At 39.4% G+C, this 21,346-nt stretch overlaps 1 protein-coding gene across 3 annotated transcripts in view; it reads left to right on the top strand.

The window, feature by feature from the left end:
- Positions 1-792: 792 nt before the first annotated feature.
- The window catches only part of CA10 (carbonic anhydrase 10), an 836,053-nt gene continuing 815,499 nt past the window's right edge, over positions 793-21,346 (top strand). The window contains exons 1-2 of one of the 3 annotated variants that reach the window (XM_069542582.1): positions 793-1,106; positions 1,990-2,622. In XM_069542582.1, the coding sequence (XP_069398683.1) occupies positions 2,562-2,622 (61 nt within the window). In that variant the 5' untranslated portion in view covers positions 793-1,106; positions 1,990-2,561. Of the gene's footprint in view, positions 1,107-1,425; positions 2,623-21,346 lie in introns of those variants that run through there. The other 2 variants (XM_069542581.1, XM_069542580.1) reach the window with 2 other exon arrangements.

Genomic DNA, 21,346 nt, shown 5'->3' with positions numbered 1-21,346 from the left:
CACTGCTCACTCTCCCTGCCCTCCACCCCAACCCCGCAAAGGACAGCCACTCTGCAAAAAGGCGGCTGGGCTTCTTCCTGAACAGTTAGTTCGAGAATCCTGGGAACGCTGCACTGTAACTCCTTTGGTGCCAATCTCGCACTCTCACAAGCCACACTGCCTGGAAGACTCACTAACTTTACTGTGCGGATAATGGTAACCATTTCCCTTCTTCTTCATCCTTTATGCGGTTATTAGACCGAACCCCAAACCTCATACTGAAATGGTTTCTAAACTTTCCAAAATAAAAAGTACAAACAACAACAACAACAACAACCCTTGCGGGTTACGTGTCTTTGTTGTGTGTCCATCCGCGCTCGTGCAAAATCTCCAAACGTCATAGTTTGCAATCTGAACAAGAACGCAGAGCAATCCGAGATCATTTCAGGGATTTCCCCTTCAATGTCCTCTTCTTCAGCACTCCCAAAGTGGTGAGTCTGGGGTTTTCTCAGACCTCTATAGCAGCCATAGAGGCAATACAACTCTGCAATTTTTTTTTTTTTTTTCTGTCTCGTTGCCAGCCTTCTCAAGGAAACAGTCCCGAGCCCAGGGTCTCTTTCCGACTCCTTTGCATCTACACCGCGAGCTGTTTACCGGAAGCAAGTCCTTTCCTGGTCGCGGAGGGGACCTTCTGCGGAACAGCGTGAGGCTCCAGCCACAGCCTCCGCCTGTGTGGCTGCTGGCGCTCCGGCCGCCCCCACCTTCCCCGAGGCCTAGAGGACCCGAGCTCTAGGCTTGTGTGTGTGCGCGCTCGCGCGGTTGGTGCGGGAAAATCTGAAGAAGCTGCTGAGTATTGCTGGCAGTGATCTGAAGCCCAGCAAAAGCCTGCAAAGCACTTGAGCTTTCCGAAAGAAAAACAGAATAAACGAAAGAAAAGAAGCGAAGCCCGTTCTCCTGGAGCCCGGGTTTCCAATAGTCCTGGATCATCCTGGAGCTAGGCAGAGGCGTGTTTGGCAGTGGCCACTGCCCGCACCCGGGCTTGGAAGGACGGGTTTTCCCCGTTTCAAGAGGAGGGAGGTGAGGGACTTGCAGGACCTGGTCTAAAAGCCTGCAGAGAGAACTCTAGGGTAAGTACTGTTGTGGCACCGGAGCGGAAACGGGGCAGGAGAGGGACAGGAGAGAGGGAACGGAATGAATTATGCAAAGAAAAAAATAAAAATCCCCAATACTCCACAGCGGAGGGAGCGCAGCGCAGCACTGGCAAGATAAGTCCGCCCGGGTCTCCCGCTCCTAACCCGCTGGCACAAAGTTCTTTTTAAGGAGAGGGAAAATCTCCCCAAATCCTGTAGTGACAGCAGCCGCCAGGGCGGGGCAGAGTGAGGGGCTGCGGCTCGGCGCTGGGCCTGGGCGGCCGTGCTGCCCCGAAGCCCGACGCCCCGCGTTCCCGTCCTCATGGTCGCGTTAGGCCTCGCCTCCCCGCCGCGCCCTCCTGCCTCCGCCCCGAGCGGCGAGCGGCCAGGGTGACGCTGGGCCCGGGCTCGGCTAGACTGCTCACCTGGCCGAGCCCCTCTCCCGCCCTCCAGCCCCCGCCCGCCGCCTCCCCGCGGAATCGGAAGGCGCCGGGATCCGTAGACGAGGAAATAACGACCCCTGCAGTTGCATTGCGGAAAATCGTGGCGGCGGCGGCGGCAGCGGCGGCGCTAGTCGCGGACCATGGAAGCGAGGGAACTGGAGGTTCTGGGGAGACCAGAAAAATAGAAGAGGGACAGCAGGCACGCGCGCCGTGGGAAGCCCGTGAGCTCGCGAGGCCAGCGGGGAGCCGGCCCCACACGGCCCCGCTCCACGCCCTGGAGTGTCGCTCGAGCCGGGCTCCGAGGAGGCAGGCTGCGCGCAGACTGGGGCGGGAGGAAAGGTCTGCGGAGGCGGCAGGCGGCCGGCAGTCTCGGGCAGTAACCCCTGCCTCTCTCTCTGTCCCTCTGTATGCTGTGTCTGCGTCCCTCTGGTACCCAGGAACAGGAAGAGAACGGCGCGGCACGGAGCAGCCACCCTCTGACCATGCCCCGGTGAGGGGGGCGGACTTCGAGGGCAACTCGTCGCGGACTGCCGGGGCTTAGCCTGCAAACTGCGAGCAGCCAGGGACCTAAAATTGCACGGCACGGCCTGGCGGGGGGCTATCGTCTATGTCTTCTTGGAGAGCCAGGCGGATCCGGGTCTCGTTTTTGCAGGAAGAGCCCAGAGCTGGTGCGTTCGAGTGGCTGTTGCCGCCACTGCTAGTGCTGTTTCCGCCGCCTGTGCAAGGAGCAGAGACCGGTGAGCAAGGAGACCTCCCGGGCAGCGAGGCATCGGTCATGTGTCAGCACGTCTGGGGCTCACGTCCGTCGAGCCCGAGGGGAAATTTGCTGGAACAGTTCAAACTGCGATATTGATTTTGGGGGTGACTGTCCCTGGCCGACTATCCGGTGGAAGTGCGAGTGTGCGCTCGCTAGGAAGTGTGCGTGTGTGCGTGTGTGTGTTCCTTGTGGGGCTCCCCCTTGCCCCCCTGTTTTCACGTCGAGTGATGCACTTGGAATGAGAATCAGAGGATGGAAATAGTCTGGGAGGTGCTTTTTCTTCTTCAAGCCAATTTCATCGTCTGCATATCAGGTATGGGACGCGTGCTGGAGTCACAGGCGGGTCCGGGTTATGTTATGGTCTTTGGAATGTATGGGGGTTTTATTGTGTGTAGACAATTAAGTAGCCTTGCGGGGTGGGACGGAAGAGGGATGGTGACAGAGACCCTTTCAGTGGGTTTGCTGCCTTAAGAATTAAAAAGCTTCTAAACCCAAGTGTGTGTATGTGTGTGTGTGTGTGTGTGTGTGTGTGTGTTGGAGGTAATATCTGGGAGTCCTGGAACATTGTAGGGGTGGAGAGATAAGAAAGAAGAGGCAAACTAGTGTTGATTTCCAACTGTTTTCCTGATTGAGAACTATGACAAGGAAATCTGAGCCTTGGCAACCCCTGCTGCCTTCCTCTGGCTTTCAAAGTTCCCAAACTAGATGGTTTCTGGTTGTAAAAATAGATGCAGAGCCCTGCCCTAATATCTAGGCACTTTCAGGAGACTGCAGGAGGGTATGGAGACTGGAAAGTACCAGCAGGGACCAAAGGGATGTAGATATACTCCATGCCTTCCCCAAATACATCAGAACCCCCACCCAAGAAAAAAGCAAAATCTATCTGAAACAACACAGTATCATAAATACCCCCTTTAAATCATGATATTTCGTAATTTCCAGTGGTAAGAATGTACTTACTGGCTCAGAACTACAGACCTTAGGCTACTGGTGCCAGTGTGTGGATTTAGGATCATGTGGGAAGCCAGGACATTGAAATGAATAAGGCAGAGCTTGTGCCTGGCTCTCTGTGTGTGAGTGTGTTTGTGTGTGTGTGTTAGGAAGGATTTTGATTTCCAAACAGTGTTCTTGTCAGTGCAGGAAGTTGAAGGTATGGAGTAGAGATACAAGAAAAAGCTCCGGGCTAATCAGTATTTCCCTGTTTGGTTCAGTTCAGTGCCTCCTCCCATTGACAGTGTCCACACCATTTCTTTCACATTTATCATTTAAGCACCCAGGGTAAAGCCTGTGTGCAGTACTCCCCTCTGCCTGCATCCCTCTGCAGAACTGGGGACTCAGCCAAGTTCCCATGAAGTCAACAGAAGAGAACAGAAACCTTGCCTTTGTGAGCAGGCCTATTTGAGCGGGATTAGGATGGAGGGACATGTTTCCTCTATCTTTGTTCTGCTCAGCCAGTCTCCACCCTTTAAACCAGACCTGATTCTGGATGTTAAAAAAAACCCTTGTCTGCCCTTATTCTGGATCCAGTTCCAAATATCATTATTCAGGACAGGAATGGGGGGTCTTTTATTTTAAATCATTCTGTTTGAGGCTTGGCAACCGTTGTTAGAAATTTGCCTCTATAAACTTTAGAGATATATTGTATACCTAGAAGACAAAAGTGCCCCGGGGTTACTCCCAATCCTCTACTCCTCTATGCATCCTACATGTATGAGAAAAAAATTTCCAAGTGACTGTAAAGGTTTATATCAGTCATATATCTAGAGATAGACTAGGTGGTATCTTACAAGGCCACATTTTACATCTTTCTCTTCCACATCTCTTTCAAGTTCTCTCTTTTCTCCATGTTATTTCACTAGTTATAAAATAGCCTTTTCATGCCTCTTTCCTCACATCATAAATGATTTTCAAATCAGACAAACTGAGTTCCTTTAAGATTTACAAAAGGTTAACATTAATGCTCTGGGCCTCCCCATCTTTTGTCCCTAACCCCTACTCTGCATTTGGGTGGGCCAGCACAGCGGAGAACCAGCTGAGAACGAGTCGAGTCTGTTCTTAGCTTCCAAAAGAGGCATTAGTGAAATATTTGTCACAGCTATACTAGATTTGGTGTATCAGCAGCTAAATTATATAAATAGAAGCTATTTCCAACCCAGGAGAGTTGCTGTGTAGTATGTGGCCTTTCACATGTATTTATTAAATTATCACTGTTATGTAATGAGAAAATAAAAGTATAAGCAAAATTGCTATTGGTTAGCATTCCTAAGGCTAACTGGAATGCCTAGTTATGATCAGCACTCGTTTACTCTTTATGAAGACATTTAGGCACAGATACAACATTATGGACTCATTATTTATACACTCATAAACTTAACTTTGAAAGATCACTCTCTAAAATCAAGGTAGCTTCTTCCCTCTATAAGAAGAATAGAGATGCTCATTCGGTGATGTCCATGTATATCACAATTCTCATTAGTAATTTATAACTCATATTTGCCACGTTTTGGGAGACTTTGTTTCCCATCTGGCACCCCTCAGAGGAATGCAATGCACTAAGGTTAAATAATTGGCTCAGGGAGGCTTTAGTGGGCTTATCATTTCTGTTTCTGTGATTTGCTGTCTTAATTTAATCATGAATGAGCTTTACTGAAAGGAATGTAAGCGTGTATTCATAGAACCTACTAAATCTTAACTTTGAAAACAAGTTTTTTAAAAAGCACCTCTCTACCATTTTGGGATCAATTGCCCTGCCTAGTAAATGGGTACTAATTGTTACTGAGTTATCAGGAATCTGTGTTTGTTACATTTGTGTTTGGCTTCCTTACTGAGGAATACCAGAGTAGAAGAGGCCAGCAAAAGTCTGCAGTGTAAACATTCTGCAAAAGGGAAATTTTGGTAGTAAATTTGGCCTATAGAAAATATATTGAATGAATTTCAGTTGGCTTTCAGGAACGCTCTGGAATTTTGTAACTTAGTGTTTCCTTTACCAAAGGTTCCTACCCTCAGGGGTTTCCCTGGTGGCTCAGAGGATAAAGAGTATGCCTGCAATGCAGGAGGGTTTGATCCATCCCTGGGTGGAGAAGATCCCCTGGAGAAGGGAACAGCTACCTAAATCAGTTATTCTTGCTTGAAGAATTCCATGGACAGAGCACCCTGGCAAGCTGACATCCATGGGGTTGCAAAGAGTCAGACCTGACTGGGTGACTAACACTTCCCTTTTCCTACCCTCATCCTACCCCAGCCCCTAAATTAAAAATACACCCAAAGGAATTTTCTCCCTAGGTCTATGTGTCTATGTTGTTTAAAATACAGACACCTGGGCTTGTATGTTTCATGGCTTTGCATTAATCATTTTGTTATGATGAAACTGAGTAAATGGGACGAGGGGATCTGCTAGCTAGCTTAACCAGCTTTAGTAGTTGCTGGCGACATAGCATGTGTGCCTTCACTTGAGAGAATTTGGTTACTTCAGGACAGCACAGCTAGTCTGAAGAGGGAATGTCATGATCTGGGAGTTCTTGGGTCTGTATGTTTGGCTGACACCTCATTTTACTGAAAATGTCAGGCGGCCAAGATTTGTGGAGATGAGAGAGAAAGAGAGAGAGAGAGAACATTTCCTCTTGCTAGCAAGAACACTATTTCCTTCTTACAAATGCAGCTCAGATCAGCGAGAATGAATACTTAGCAGCACCAGGAGAGAATTTTTTGGTCCAAAGAGAGCTGTCTGATTTAATTTGTGTTGAACATCCTACTTTTCTATATATAACTGTATATAACTTTAGTTCCTTGTCAGTTTATTCATAATGACTGCAATAGTAATTAGAATTATGTGATACTTTCACATGTATTATATAATATTGCACACATTTTAACTCATCTAGTATCAAAATTTGTAGGGTGATTTTATAAATGAGGCAACCAAAGCCCACAGAAGTTCAGCTTGAAGGATTCACACACAGTTCTGAGTGAAAATTCAGTATATCATTTATGTTTTGGTATAAGATTTATTTTAAAGTTTTCGTAATTTTTTATTTTGATATCTCCAGTTGAATGACTAAAGTGTCTTAAATGGACGTAAGCCTTAGAGAGTTTCAAACTGGAATTTTAGGACGATTGCAGTCTAGATCTAGGATTAAGATAGTGTTTGCGTTGTACATGACTCTGTCATTCAAACAGAGTGCCAAACTGTTGCCCATTTGCCTCCAGTGTCTCATGATCAGCAATACCTGAAAGAAATGACTATTTCATACATTTTCTCCTAATCTGAAAGTTAAATGGTTTCACATCAATGGCTTACAAGTAGAAAGGGATAGTACTATATATCCCATGTTTGTCATATAGGTTAAATTAGATAATATGACCAATGATTTTCACTTAGCACAGTGTCTCAGGCCTATTAAGTTTGCAGTAATATAATTTTGCCTGCAAACTTTGCATGGGTTTGTGAGGAATAAATAGAATCTTTGCCTTCATCCCATAACAGGTTGTTTAAAAGTGAGCAAACAAACAAACAAAAATTCCAAAAACAAACATTAGCTAGTGCATTTTGTAAAAATTGAATACAAATCCTACTTTCAGTGAGGTGTTGGCTTGAAATATTTCTTAATTTTCTTTCTCATATAAATGAGACTGGTAACATTGGGCTTTGGTACATAGTTATGAGTGTGACCCACTTTATCTGTGTGAGCCCAATATTGAGATGTGGCTTGGAAATCCCTGGGAGCAATGTAGTGCTTATTTCCAGGGGAGCAGCAGCATTTTTCTTCTTTCTGCTTATCAATTATAACTCAATATAGACTCAACTTTAAAGTGCTTCTGAAGTGGCAAACTATATATGCTGTCAATATGATTTGTAATAGAAAATCCCATTAAATATGAAAAAGATAAAGAATAAAGAATCTGATAACCTTCTTGGCGATATGGTTTCTTTAAATTCAGTTTCCCATGTGATGTCTTATAGTCACAGATATCATAAATGGCAGATACAATAGCTATGACTCTCTTGGCAGTGACATGAAAGATTTCCTAAGTAATACATCCTTGGTGTGTTGGGGGAGGGTGAAGAATTGTCAGTATCAAAAAACATTTTGTTTGGTGGGGAGAGGGAGTTTTATTGCCATCCTAGACAGTCACGCTTACCATTCCAACTTTTAACCTTAGCTAAGCATTATATATTTGAGCCTGAGGTATAGGTCAGGAAGAGGTTTAGGCCCATAAATGTATATGGTAGTAGGCCATTTTATAAAAACTGTGGGAGTTTGAAGACCCACCCTGCAATCAAAGTCTGCCTTATGGCTTTGGGCAATTCTCTTAGCCTCTTAAGAGTCTGTTTCCTCATTTGTGAAATGAGAAGTTCTGTCTTGTTTGCCTATTTCAAAGAACTGTTGAAGGAAACATCAAAGAGTGATCTTGAACATTCTTTGTGTTATACAAATGTAAAGTATCTGTGTCTTTACCATATTATGCTTAAAAGATAGTTATAAAAGTAGAGATATATACATATAATGTAGAGTGATATTAAAAATATTAATGATACTTATGAAAGCAGTATTGTAATGCACAAAATGTTTTGTGATATAAAGCAGTATGAATAATGTGTAATTATTTGCTAGAGTTCATAAATGCTGTCTATGTGAGAAGGCCAGACTTGAAGGCAAAAGAAAATCTTAAATAGGTGTTAGAGGTTTGGATAGAAAAGTTAGAGGGAAGTATATCATCAAAAGAAGATGAATAGGAATGAGTAAGATACACAGTGGAGAATGTCTCAATTGGAAAAAGATTCACTTCAGAAGATACTCAAAAGTTGGGAGGAGTCCACTTTGGAAGCTGTTGAATTGAGAGAATATGGAGTGTTCTAATATATTTAATTTCTTGGTGATTTTTATTTTCTCTTTTGGTTCTGTACATGGATTCAATGGATTGAACTTGGGTAAGATTTGGGAGAGATAGAGGAGAGAGAGTGAGTAGTGCCAGAAAGGAATTAGGGGTGAGTCTTAAAGGAAGCTTAAGAGTTGACTTGGAAGACTTTTATTGATTGACCAGGAGTGTGATAGGGGAGGAATCATCATAGGAAACAACATTAGCTAAGACAGGGTAATCAGCTAAGACATGATGAATTCAGGGGACTGTGAAGAGGTAAATAGGGCAATAAGTAGAGGGTGAAGTATGATGGATGAGGCTGAGATAGAAGAGCATTTAGGAAATATGATTCTAATAAGAATAATGCTTTACATATGATAATAGTAGAAATTACCCTTGTGCCTCTCTGTGCAAGGAGAGCAACTTTTAAAGCAGGGTCAGTTCTCCGGAAGGTAGGTCTAGTTTTCTCTTATTTAGGAATAGACCAGTCAGGGTTAAAGCTTTTGGGTTTAGTCCACCTATGCTGTTTTTACGAAATCACAAATTATTTTCCAGTATTGTCTCTAGTTCCAAGTAGCTTCCCAGAAGCTTTTTTGATATTTCAGATTTAGACTACAGAATTTACCTCCTCACTTAGTTTGTATTCACATAATTCTACCCTAGGAAAAAGAGCCAGAATGCTATTGGCTAACCCTAGATTTTGCAGTGTGGCAATTTTATCTTACTCCCTTTGACAATTGAATCTTTCCTGTTACTTTTTTGTTTTCATCTTGCGTAATCTTAAGACTAAAAGACTTCTAGCATGTGAAGGTGGTGTGGGAAGCTGTAAATGTTAAGAAATGGTCTGGGATTGCCTTCATAAAAAAAGCAAGATTGAGCTGGTAATGAGGTAGCCAGTATTTGGGTTTGATTTTATTTGCATTAAGGTGACTTCAAGATAGAAGTGGAAAGATCATCAGAGGTTGTAAAGGAGACAGCCTACAAATGCCTTTTCCTCCTAATCTGGGAGAGGTGAGGTCTTTTTCATAGTAAATGGATAATTAATCTTTAAGTTCATCTAATACATCATGCCCAGAGGCTGAAGGGGCTGAGAATAGAAAATGAAGCCTGTGACTTTCAGGTGAATTTTCCTGACCCAAATCCTGCTAGCTTCGCAACACATTTGACAGGAATGCCACAGTTGGAATAAACATGTTAACTGAAGGATATGAGTCAACATATTCCACTTTTGCTGCTCCCTCTTCCTGCCATACACACAAGCAAGCTTTCACCCTCAAGGTAAACAATTTTGATGGCAGACTTATTGAGTGAATACAGGGCATTCCTCCTCCATGATATTAGAATAATGTAAATACCTCATAGGATTCTTAAAAAGGACAAATACAGGTACATGTCTGTGGGAGGATTTTTCTCCCACCCTGAAGGAATTTAATGTGCTGGTTCATTAATCTCACAAATGTTAATAAATGCCTCCTATGAGTGAGGCACTGGGCCAGACAAAAATATAGTAAGCTAAACAGCTTTGCCCTCGTAGAATGTATATTTAGTGATGCACATTTTCCCCTTTGCTCAACCCGGGGCTTGACATTTTAGTAGATACTCAATAATGAATGTTTGAATTTGTACATAAATTAATAACAAGGATTGATTTAGAATGACTTTCCTTGCTTCACAGGACACTGGGGAACACAATTGAGATCTTGTATGGGGGTTAAGAGTGAGGAAAATGAAGAAGACATCTCTGTTAGCTGCCCTCTTGCTTCTTACTGTTTACAGTCAGAGCTGGAACTTTTTCAGGGAGCAACTTATTGAATAGTTTTTTATTTCCTTCTCAGACTCAACTTTTATCTGCATTAAAGACACCAGTGTTAGTTGGGACACTTAACTGTTGTTTAAAATGTCTTTCTGCTCCTTTGTGTTCTGAGATACCACTCTATAAGACTTGAACTAAGGATCCATGGGTACATTGTTGTTCTTCCTCCATGCTTCTCTGTCCCTGTTAAAGTGAAGTGGAGGTCGCTCATTCGTGTCCAGCTCTCTGTGACCCCATGGACCATACAGTCCATGGAATTCTCCAAGTCAGAATACTGGAGTGGATAGCCGTTCCCTTCTCCAAGGGATCTTTCCCACCCAGGGATTGAACCCAGGTCTTCTGCATTGTAGGCGGGTTCTTTAACAACTGGGAAGCCCAAACCACTCACTTGGTTCCAGCTTGGGAGACGCCAGCACGTGAGAAGGCTCACTGTTAGCGATGAAGTAGAGTACTTTTGGTGAAAACCTACCCATTCTTTAGTCTTCATGCAGAGCAACACAGGAAACTGGTTTCTAAGGTGTTTTTTGATCTTTTTTTCAGAAAACTTTACTTCCCCCATGGCCTTTTGTAACAGAATTGTGGTGCCCAATGGTTCTTAACCCTGGAGGGGAGCCAGGAGCCTAGAAATTGAAAGAACATAATCGGTTTGCTGTTCTTGGCTGATCATTCTGCCTATGATCTCCTAGTTACTCTTCATAACTATGAGAAAACGGTCAGTTGGATGGTTTGTTGTTTGTTTCCTTTTAATTTGATTATAGAAAACATAGGAGGATATAGAAAAAATGGCTCCTACTGTTAATCTTGGCAGTAGATATGATAAAATTATACTGAGAGTTAGAAAGAGACATCTATAAATAATAAATGTCTGTTGTGTGGCCTGGGTGTGAATAAAAATATGTTACTGTCTTTCTGTCTTGCAGTACACAGTAATGATACCAGCTCTAAGTAACTCACATCTTACAGAATGAAATATGAAGTAGTCAAGTCATTATTTTGTGTTATCTCTAACAGGGTCCTTCCTGGTTTTCCACTTTGGTGAAGATGTTCTTGTGGTTTTAGTCTATGTCTTTGAAATTCTGTGTTGTAGTGGCTAAATGAGTGCATGCTTAGTCAGTCATGTCCAACTCTTTGTGACCCCATTGACTGCAGCCTGCCAGGCTTCTCTGTCCATGGGAATCTGCAGACAAGAATACTGGAGTGGGTTGCCAGGCCCTCCTCCAGTGTATCTTCCCAACCCAGGGATCGAACCCAGGTATCCCACTTTGCATGTGGATTTTTTGCTATTTGAGCCAGCAGGGAAGCCTGGCTAAATGAGGGTCCTTTGCAATTAAAATAGTGCATAAGTTGGTGCAGCTATTTTTTTCTTCCTCTTGCTATTAGAACTGCTGAAATTAGAGTCTGACTGAGCTAGATAAAGTTTTTTAATGTGCCATATCTAAAGGTAAAATGTGTTGAACAAATTAAAAATAAGACTTTTATTTATGCATTTGTTGTTTAGGCTAATTGTGTTTTCAGTTGAAATGCTCCTTCTTGATCATTGCTCCATACGAGCAAGGTACTGTATATGCAAGTGTTTTAGTGTTACAAACATGAATGATACTAGAAGTCATTGAGGTAATTTTAATGCTAAGTATGATACAACAGTAGTATCAAACAAAATTTATGAAAACAAACTGTTTCTTCATAGGCTAAATTTTTAATTTATCAAAGTTTGCAGTTATAATTTTTTTCCCTTAAAGCTTTGTACTTTAAAAAACAACAACAACAACTTTGCATTGTATCTTAAGTATTCCCCTGTGTTGCTATTCTAGTTGTGTTAGTTCAGGAAATTCAGGGTTTTGTGTTCAGTAAGCCCAACAATCTCAGAAACATAACACAGCAGAAGCTCACCTCCTGCTCATATTAATTATCTAATTGGTGTCTGTGTATTTGTGTGTGTGTGTGTGTGTGTGTGTGTGTGTGAGAGAGAGAGAGAGAGAGAGAGAGAGAGAGAATACGGCCTTGGTGAGGGGGAAAAGATAAAAGAGAAGACATCCTGTTTGTGTAGTGACTTGGGAGTCTCAAGGCTGATAGTCTCTGTAATTTTCAAGACATGGCTTCCAGGGTTGTTCCCAGTATCAACATTAATAGTTGGAAAAAGAGTGAGGAGGAGGAAGGGCATCAGAGAGGTGCTTATGAGCCTGACAGAAAAACTGTGTACCTCATGTCTGGTCAGTCACATGACAATATCTTAATGCAAAAGAAACAGGAAATTGCAGGCTAGTCTTGGGTCCAGGAATAAAGAGAAAGATTTGGTGAACAACTGGCCAACATTTGCCACTTTAACGTTTATGATTTTGTTTGTAATAGTTTTGAAATAATTTATTTATCTAAAATAGCATTGTTTATATTTATCTTTTCTCCTATTTTTGAGCACTTATGTTGTTTCTAGTTTTAACATTCTGGGCATATGTTTTTATGTCTATAGATATTTATTTATATTGAACTATTTCCTTAAATAATCTCATTATTGAGATTACTGGGTAAAAGAATACAAAGTTTTTTGTGGTTTTACCATACTACAGGCAGAAGTTGGAAAAAGGAAGTTAGTTGCAAAGACTTGATTGTTTCAGGCAAGGTTACCTTTCTTTGGAGGACAGCAAGAATCTACCTGGCAGGTTACCTCGTTAGTGCTGACTAGGAAATTCCAGTTGAGAAGGAAAAGGCAACCTACTCCAGGATTCTTGCTTGGAGAATCCTATGGACAGAGGAACCTGGCAGGCTACAGCCTATAGGGTCACAAAGAGTCAGACACGACTGAACAACTGATCACATAGGAAATTCCAGAGTGACTGGCTAAGGCAATATTTCTAGGAGAGGCTGTAACTGCAGTTAGGTTAGATATTAAGTCTTAATTTGGTGACACGAGCCTTAGCATAAATGACTCTATTTTGAACTTCTTGTTTCTTTTTTGACAGGTGCTTTCAATAGTGATCCATCCCAAGAAAGTATTAAGCAAAAGCTGTGAACATCCATGGCATTCAAGATATTTTTGCTTAATGTCAGATCAGACAGGAAACCAGGGTTAAGGACAAGCAAATATCTCTTCTGAGTCCAGAAATTTTAGCCTTCTTGAGTATTGTTCCTAGAGCATGTTTTAATAAATTATTGGGAAGAATGACTCAGTTGATTTTCAAAAAGGATTATTGGGATGGAATTTAGAACATGTTTTGGTTAGTACTTGGTTTTCCACTATGTTGTGTTGTGAAAGAAGTAGTTTTAATTGTCTGAACCCCAGTTTTCTCCTTTTAAACAAGGATATTGAACTGGATAATTTCTAGGTCCCTTTCTAACTTGGAAAGTTTTACTGTTATGAACCTTTTAAGAAACTATCATGTGAATTGAATCGCCAGTCTATGTCTGACGCAGGATGCAGCATGCTTGAGGCTGGTGCATGGGGATGACCCAGAAAGATGTTATGGGGAGGGAGGTGGGAGGGGGGTTCATGTTTGGGAATGCATGTAAGAATTAAAGATTTTAAAATTTAAAAAATAAAAAACTAAAATTAAAAAAAAAAAGAAAATTATCAAAGTTTGCTGTCGATGCTAAATTTTTCTAGGTTTTGAAATGTCATGATAGCAAAATTATAGGAAGAATTTTGGAGGTTGTGGATAAGCAGAAAAGTGAGAAGTGACTTTTGAGATGGGCAAGTGTAAGGATAAGGTATAATAAAAGACTAACCGGAACTATATTTGTAGGTTGCTGACCTTGTACCTCTCTAGTAAGACCCTGAGAAAGAGTTAAGGGGTCATCATTGACTGCTTCATAAAAGCATTTACTGAAAACCTTGGGGGAGGATCCTATATATTAAAGTCTTTAGAATTTAATCTCAACTCTGCTGTTGCTCATTGTGTGACATTAAGAAATATCTTCAAATCTCTAACTGAAAGGGTAACAGGCAGGAAGGCCAGAGGTCCCCAAGCAGCAGGAGGAAATAAACTGTAAGTGGCAGATATTTTTTTTTTTCCTTCTCTACACAAAATTAAAACAGGCTTATTTAATTGTGTTGACCACACCTGGTTCAGGCTTGAGTTAACCAATGTGTTTTTCTTACGTTAATGGAACTATGTATTTGCTTTGGAATTTGCCTTTCTTCAAAATGGTATCACCTAAGACTAACATTTTTCTTTTCTCAAATCTTGAACCAATAATGGCTCAACAAGCCAGTATTTTTGTCGATTGCTTTATTGCTGTGGGATAACACACCTTGTGCCATTCTATCTCAAAAGTGCATATTGTGGGAGAGGGACCTGATGAAACTCCTTCAGCCTTGAGGTGTCTTACCTGATTAATAGCTTTCTAACAGATGTAAAACCCCTTGCTAAAAACTAGCAAGAAGGCATTCTATCTGTCCCCTTCTGATGTCTATGTCAGAAGCTTTCCCTATGTCTATTATACTTTATTAAAACTTTACTGCACAAAAAGCTCCAAGTGGTCAAGCCTTGTCTCTGACACCGGATCAAAATCCCCTCCTCCAGAGGTCACAAATCCCAGCATAACACATGGAATATTTTAGAGATTATAAGAAAGAAAACCATCATGACTTTTTCATAAAATTATCTTCAGAGATAATTTACTGAGTCTGACCCACATTTTTCTTTAATAATTACAAAAAATTAATGATGCATTTTCATTTTACAACTAGAGCTTAGACTTATCAAGGCCTCTAATATAAGCATGTGGTCTCATGTGACTCAGTAAATACTCAACCTTCACAACAATGAAATAAACAAAATCCTGATTCAGAAATGTGGTCATAGTTTTTATTACTTTATATGTTTTTTCACCAGAGCAATAAAGATATGAGGCATTATGATCCAATCCATTTATGATAAAATATATAATATTTATATGTTCTAAAACTGTCACTCATTTGCTTTTACTAGAATCTCCTTGCTCTTTTATTTTCATTATTTTGTCTTGCCAGCTTCTTCATGCATTAATACATACATGGTAGCCTTAATACACACATGGTAGTTTTTTCAATAGATTTTCAACATGAAAAGATCATTTTTATTTATGCTTCCTGTTCACATAAGAGAATGATTTTTATTTATTTATTTATATTTTAATTAAATGCTAGACCATTTGTCAGGTTGCAACATGGTTCAAATGTATCTGTCCTGAGAATTTAAGCAAAAGACATGAAAGAAAAGCCTAAAAGAAATAGGACAGATGACAAATGATATAAGGATGTTAAGTAAAAGCAAACAACCTATGACCGAAGTGTGCCAGTCTCTAGGGAGCTGGCTTTGGAGCATTTTTGAGTGTTTGGATTTTTTCTGGGATTTTTTCCCAATCACTTTGGTAGAGGCTGGATTACAATTGAGAATGCAGAGATTAATGGCCTGTTTTGACTAATCCACTAAGCCTCTACACTTATTTCTCTTAAGTTGATTGAATTTAGAGAAGCCAAAGATAGGCCCATACCAGCTACCCTGTTATTAGATCCCAGTGAATTAATGGGTCTTAATAACTGTAAGTACATATAATCAAGACTCATGGCACCTTCATGTAGTCACTTTTGCATTAGAAAACTCCTCAATTATTTGTTTAGTAGAGTAGATCCCAATGTATTATTTCACAACCTTTTTTTCAAGAGCACATTTTTTTACATGATTGAATTAAAAATAATTAAATTTTAATTAATTTAAAGAATGCAAAATGAAACAGATCACCTGAAATCACATAAATTGAATGCAACTGTTTTTAACAGTTTATTCCTCTTTAGGTTTTATTTATAAGCATGTTTACTTATTTGAAATTATATACTTGAGTAAAAAGTAAACTGTTTACTTGAGTAAAAAGTTATGAGATAAATATATTGTTTGTGCGCACTAAAGCAAGGTACACCTAAAATTTAGACAAAAACAATGTGAAAATAATTATGTAGTGAGATGGATAGATATGACATTGATTTAAAAATCACACACTTATGCTAAATTAGTGAGCTGAGACTGGATGAAATTTGAATAGAACTTAAATTTCTACATCTTTGATTTGAATCTGTTGCTGTTGGAAAAAATATTTAGTAGGAAGACAAAAAAATGAAGAAGGAAGTACAGTATTGGGAATTTTGAGTAGGAGAAACATTCTGAAGAGACAGTTTAAAAGTGAGATTTAAAAAAAATTTTTTTGAATACAACAATATGTTTAAATGTACTGAGAAGTCATTTAGGAGAATAATTAAAAGCTTACAGACAGATAAACTTACATTTAAACCTGTAGTCTGCTTCTTCTAAGCCGGATGGCTTTGTGTAAGTTAAATTCTTCTGCATCTCAATTTTCTAATCTGTAAAACTGGGATAAAAATAACCACCTTTGTGACCTTTTATAAGTACTAAGTGATATATGATAGTAAAGCACTGAGTTTATTACTATCAGTTTATAATATATCATTGTTATCACATAAGAATGGCTTAGTAAGTGTGACTCATTAGTTACATGACATTCATAATATGTAAGATGCAGCCAGTCTCATTGTCTTTCTAAAAGAAAAGGATTCCTTGAGTTGCCTGCTTTGAAGGGAATCTTGTACTAGGAGCTCAGAGATCCTCAATATCTCCTACTAACTCTACAAAAGAGTTCACGCTATTAAAACTGGACGTGTGATACTATATAAACCCTTTCCGGCTTTGCTCCAGTCTGCTAGCTCACTATTCTGTGAATACATTTTATGCATACTTGCCCATGACTTTGTTTTTTGTTGTGTTTCTCTACCTGATTTTCACTCACCTTAAACATACCCATATCACAAGAAGTCTCCTTTTCTGCTAATGCTGTTGTGGTTAGTCCAGTTGGCGGTGGTCTCTTGATTCTCTACACCGCATCGGCTTTTGTCGATTGTAGTGCTGCTTGTCACTAACTTTTCTTCCTCATCAGTTTCAAATGGAAAACTCATTGTGATCTAGTTTCATCTGGTCTGCTTGTATATCCTATTCCTAATTCTAGCGATTGGCTGGGTTTTACTCTCTAGTCTGTAATGATGGTTATGAGATTATCTGTAGATATTCCAAGTAATATCTGTTGATCTAAGTTTTATTTTTTCTTTCCCAGCCTATCTAGTCCCAGTTCAGGACAGGGCTCATCAAACAGTACCCAGTAGGCCAAATCTGGCCCACTATTTAATTTTGTAAGCAAAGTTTTCTTGGAGCATAACCATGCTCATTCATTTTTGCATTGTCTGTGGCTGCTTTTATACAATAGCCAACAGAGTTGAGTAGTTGCAACAGAGAGTGCATTGCCTGAAATGCCTAAAATATTTACTATGTGGCCCTTTACAGGAAAAGTTTGCAATTTTCTAATGCAAACAATTAAGGCTTTTCTTCAATGAAACCATTTTCCTCAATAAAAGATTTGCTCAACTTTATTTTCTTAATTTTTATTTTATATTGGAACATACTTAACGATGTTGTATTGGTTTTGGGTATACAACAAAGTTATTCAGTTATACATAGCATGTACCTATTCTTTTTCAAATTATTTTCCTATTTAGGTTATTATAGAATATAGAGCAGAGTTCCCAGTGCTATACAGTAGGTACTTCTTGGTTATCTATTTTAAGTATAGTAGTGTGTAAATCCCAAACTCCCAATCTGTCCCTCATCCCACCCTTCTCCCCTGGTAACCATACATTAATCCTCTAAATCTGTGAGTTTCTTTCTGTTTTGTAAATAATTTCTTTGGTATCATTTTTTAATATTTCATATATGAACAATCATATAATATTTGTTTTCTCAGTGTGATTTACTTTACTTTCAGTCTGTATGTGTCTGTAGACCTGAAGTAGGCCTCTTGTAGGCAGCATATATACTGGTCTTGTCTTTGTATATATTCAGCCAGTCTGCATCTTTTGGTTGGAACATTTAATCCACTTACACTTAAGGCAATTATCAATATGTATGTTCTTTTTGCCATTTTCTTAATTGTTTTAGCTTCGTTTTTGTAGGTCTTTTGTTCTTCCCTTCTTTCATTCTCTTCTCGTGATTTGATGACTAACATATGTTTTGTGTTCAGATTTCATTTTCTGTTTGTTTCATGTATCAGTTGTAGATTTTCAGTTTGCGATTACCATGATGTTTTGATTTAGCAGTCCCTATGTGAACAATATTGCTTTAGGGTGCTGGTCTTTTACTCTTCAATGCATATCCAATATCCTATATTTAGGGGTCACAAAGAGTTGGACACGACTGAGCAACTGAACTGAACTGAACTGATACTCTCCTCTTCTCACAGTTGCTGGTTTTGATATATTTGCATGCAGATAATTTTCTACCTTTTTGAATGTTTGCCTTTGCTGGTGAGCTTATCCATTCCTAATTTTCTTGTTTCTACTAGTAGCTTTTTCTTTTCTGCTTAGAGAAGTGCCTTTAGCATTTGTTGCAAAGCTTGTCAGGTGGTGCTGAATTCTCATAATTTTGGTTTGTCTGTAAAGCTTTTGATTTCTGTGTTGAATTTGAAAGAGAGCCTTGATGGGTAGAGTATCCTCTTTTTAAAGTTAATTTATTTTAATTGGAGGCTAATAACTTTCCAATATTGTAGTGGTTTTTGCCATACATCAACATGAATCAGCCATTTGTATACATATGTTCCACCATCCTGAATCCCCTCCCACATCTTTCCCCACCCCATCCCTCTGGGTTGTCCCAGAGTACTAACTTTGAGTGCCCTGCTTCATGAATTGAACTTGCACTTGTAATCTATTTTACATATGGTAATATACGTGTTTCAATATTATCCTCTCCTATCGTCCCGCCTTCACATTCTCCCAGGTAATCCAAAAGTCTCTTGTTTACATCTGTGTCTCTTTTGCAGTCTTGCATATAAGGTCATCATTACCGTCTTTCTAAATTCCATATATTTGCATTTGTATACTATATTGGCATTTCTTTTTCTGGCTTACTTCACCCTGTGTAATAGGCTTCAGTTTCATCCACTTCATTGTAACTGAGTCAAAGGTGTTTTTTTTTTTTTTAATACCTGAGTAATATTCCATTGTGTACATTTACCACAAATTCCTTATCCATTTGTCTGCCAACGAACATCTAGGTTACTTCCATGTCCTAGTTATTATAAACAGTGCTGTGATGAACATTGGGGTACACGTGGATCTTTCAGTTATGGTTTCCTTGGTGTGTATGCCCAGCAGTGGGATTGCTGGGTCATATGGCAGTTCTGTTTCCAGTTTTTTAAGGAATCTCCACATTGTTCTCTGTAGTGGCTGTACTAGTTTGCATTCCCACCAACAGTGTAAGAGGGTTCCCTTTTCTCCACACCCTCTTCAGCATTTATTTTTTGTATAATCTTTGGTGGCAGCCATTCTGACTGGCATGAGATGGTACCTCATTGTGGTTTTAATTTGCATTTCTCTGATAATGGGTGATGTTGAGCATCTTTTCATGCGTTTGTTAGCCATTTGTATGTCTTCCTTGGAAAAATGTCTATTTAGTTATTTGGCCCATTTTTTAATTGGGTCATTTATTTTTCTGGTATTGAGCTGTATGAGCTGCTTGTATATTTTTGAGGTTAATTATTTGTCAGTTGCTTCATTTGCTATTATTTTCTCCCATTCTGAAGATTGCTTTTTCACATTGCTTATAGTTTCCTTCATTGTGCAAAAGCTTTTATGTTTACTTAGGTCCCATTTGTTTATTCTTCTCTTTATTTTAATTCCTCTGGGAGGTGGGTCATAAAAGATCTTGCTGTAATGTATGTCAGAGAGTGTTCTGCCTATGTTTTCCTCTAAGAGTTTCTTAGTTTCTGATATTACATTTAGATCTTTAATCCATTTTGAGTTTATTTTTATGTATGGTGTTAGAAAGTGTTCTAGTTTCATTCTTTTACAGGTTGTTGATCAGTTTTCCCAGCACCACTATTAAAGATATTGTCTTTTCTCCATTGTATATTTGAGTCTCCTTTGTCAAAGATAAGGTGTCCATAGGTGTGTGGATTTATCGCTGGGCTTCCTATTTCGTTCCAATGATCTGTATTTCTGTGTTTGTGCCAGTACCATACTTTCTTGATGACTGTAACTTTGTCGTATAGTCTGAAGTCAGAAAGGTAAGGCTATTCAAGCCTTTTTGTGTTTCCGTACAAATTTTGAAAGTATTTGTTCTAGTTCTGTGAAAATACACGTTGGTAGCTTGATAGGGATTGTGTTGAATCTATAGATTGTTTAGGTAGTATACTCATTTGCACTATATTGATTCTTCCAATCCACAAACATGGTATATTTCTCCATCTATTTGTGTCATCTTTGATTTCTTTAATCAGTGTTTTATAATTTTCTATATATAGGTCTTTTGTTTCTTTATGTAAATTTATACCTAAGTATTTTATTCTTTTCATTGCAATGGTGAATGGGATTGTTTCCTTACTTTCTCATTCTGTGTTCTCATTGTTAGTGTATAAGAATGCAAGGGATTTCTGTGTGTTAATTTTGTATACTGCAAATTTACTATATTCATTGATTAGCTCTAGTAATTTTCTGTTGGTTTCTTAGCGTCTATGTAGAGGATCATGTCAGGTAAAAGTTTTACTTCTTCTTTTCCAATCTGGATTCCTTTTATTTCTTTTTCTTCTCTGAGTGCTGTGACTAGGACTTCCAAAACTATTTTGAATAATAGTGGTGAGAGTGGACCTGACCACTTTTTTTTTGTTCCTGATTTTAGAGGAAATGCTTTCAATTTTTTACCATTGAGGATATTTCCTGTGGGTTTGTTGTATATGGCTTTCATTATGTTTAGGAATGTTTCTTTTATGCCTGCTTTCTGAAACATTTTAATCAGAAATGGGTGTTGAATTTTGTCAAAGGCTTTCTCTTCCTTTATTGAGATACTTATATGGTTTTTATTTTTCAATTTGTTAATATGGTATCACATTGATTGATTCGTGAATATTGAAGAATCCTTCCAGCCTTGGGATAAAGCCCACTTGGTCGTGGTGTATGATGTTTTTAATATGTTTTTGGATTCTGTTTGCTAGAATTTTACTGCAGATTTTTGCATCTATGTTTATCAGTGATATTGGCCTGTAGTTTTGTTTTTTCGTGTGGCATCTTTGTCTGGTTTTGGTATTAGGAATATGTTGGACTCGTAGAATGTGTTTGGGTGTTTACCTTCCTCTTCAATTTTCTGGAAGAGTTTGAGTAGGATAGGTGTTGGCTCTTTAAATTTTTGGAAGAATTCACCTGTGAAGCCATCTGGACCTGGGCTTTTGTTTGTTGGAAGATTTTTTATTGCTTTGATTTCTGTGCTTGTGATCAGCAAGCTTTGATTGCTGAAATAATATCAGAAGCTTTGATTTCTGTTCTTGTGATGTGTCTGTT

This window comes from Ovis canadensis, chromosome 11, assembly GCF_042477335.2.
Source record: "Ovis canadensis isolate MfBH-ARS-UI-01 breed Bighorn chromosome 11, ARS-UI_OviCan_v2, whole genome shotgun sequence".
Classification (NCBI taxonomy): Eukaryota; Metazoa; Chordata; class Mammalia; order Artiodactyla; family Bovidae; genus Ovis; species Ovis canadensis.
The sequence above is the reverse complement of the archived record's forward strand: the minus strand, read 5'-3'. Positions and strand labels throughout refer to the sequence as shown.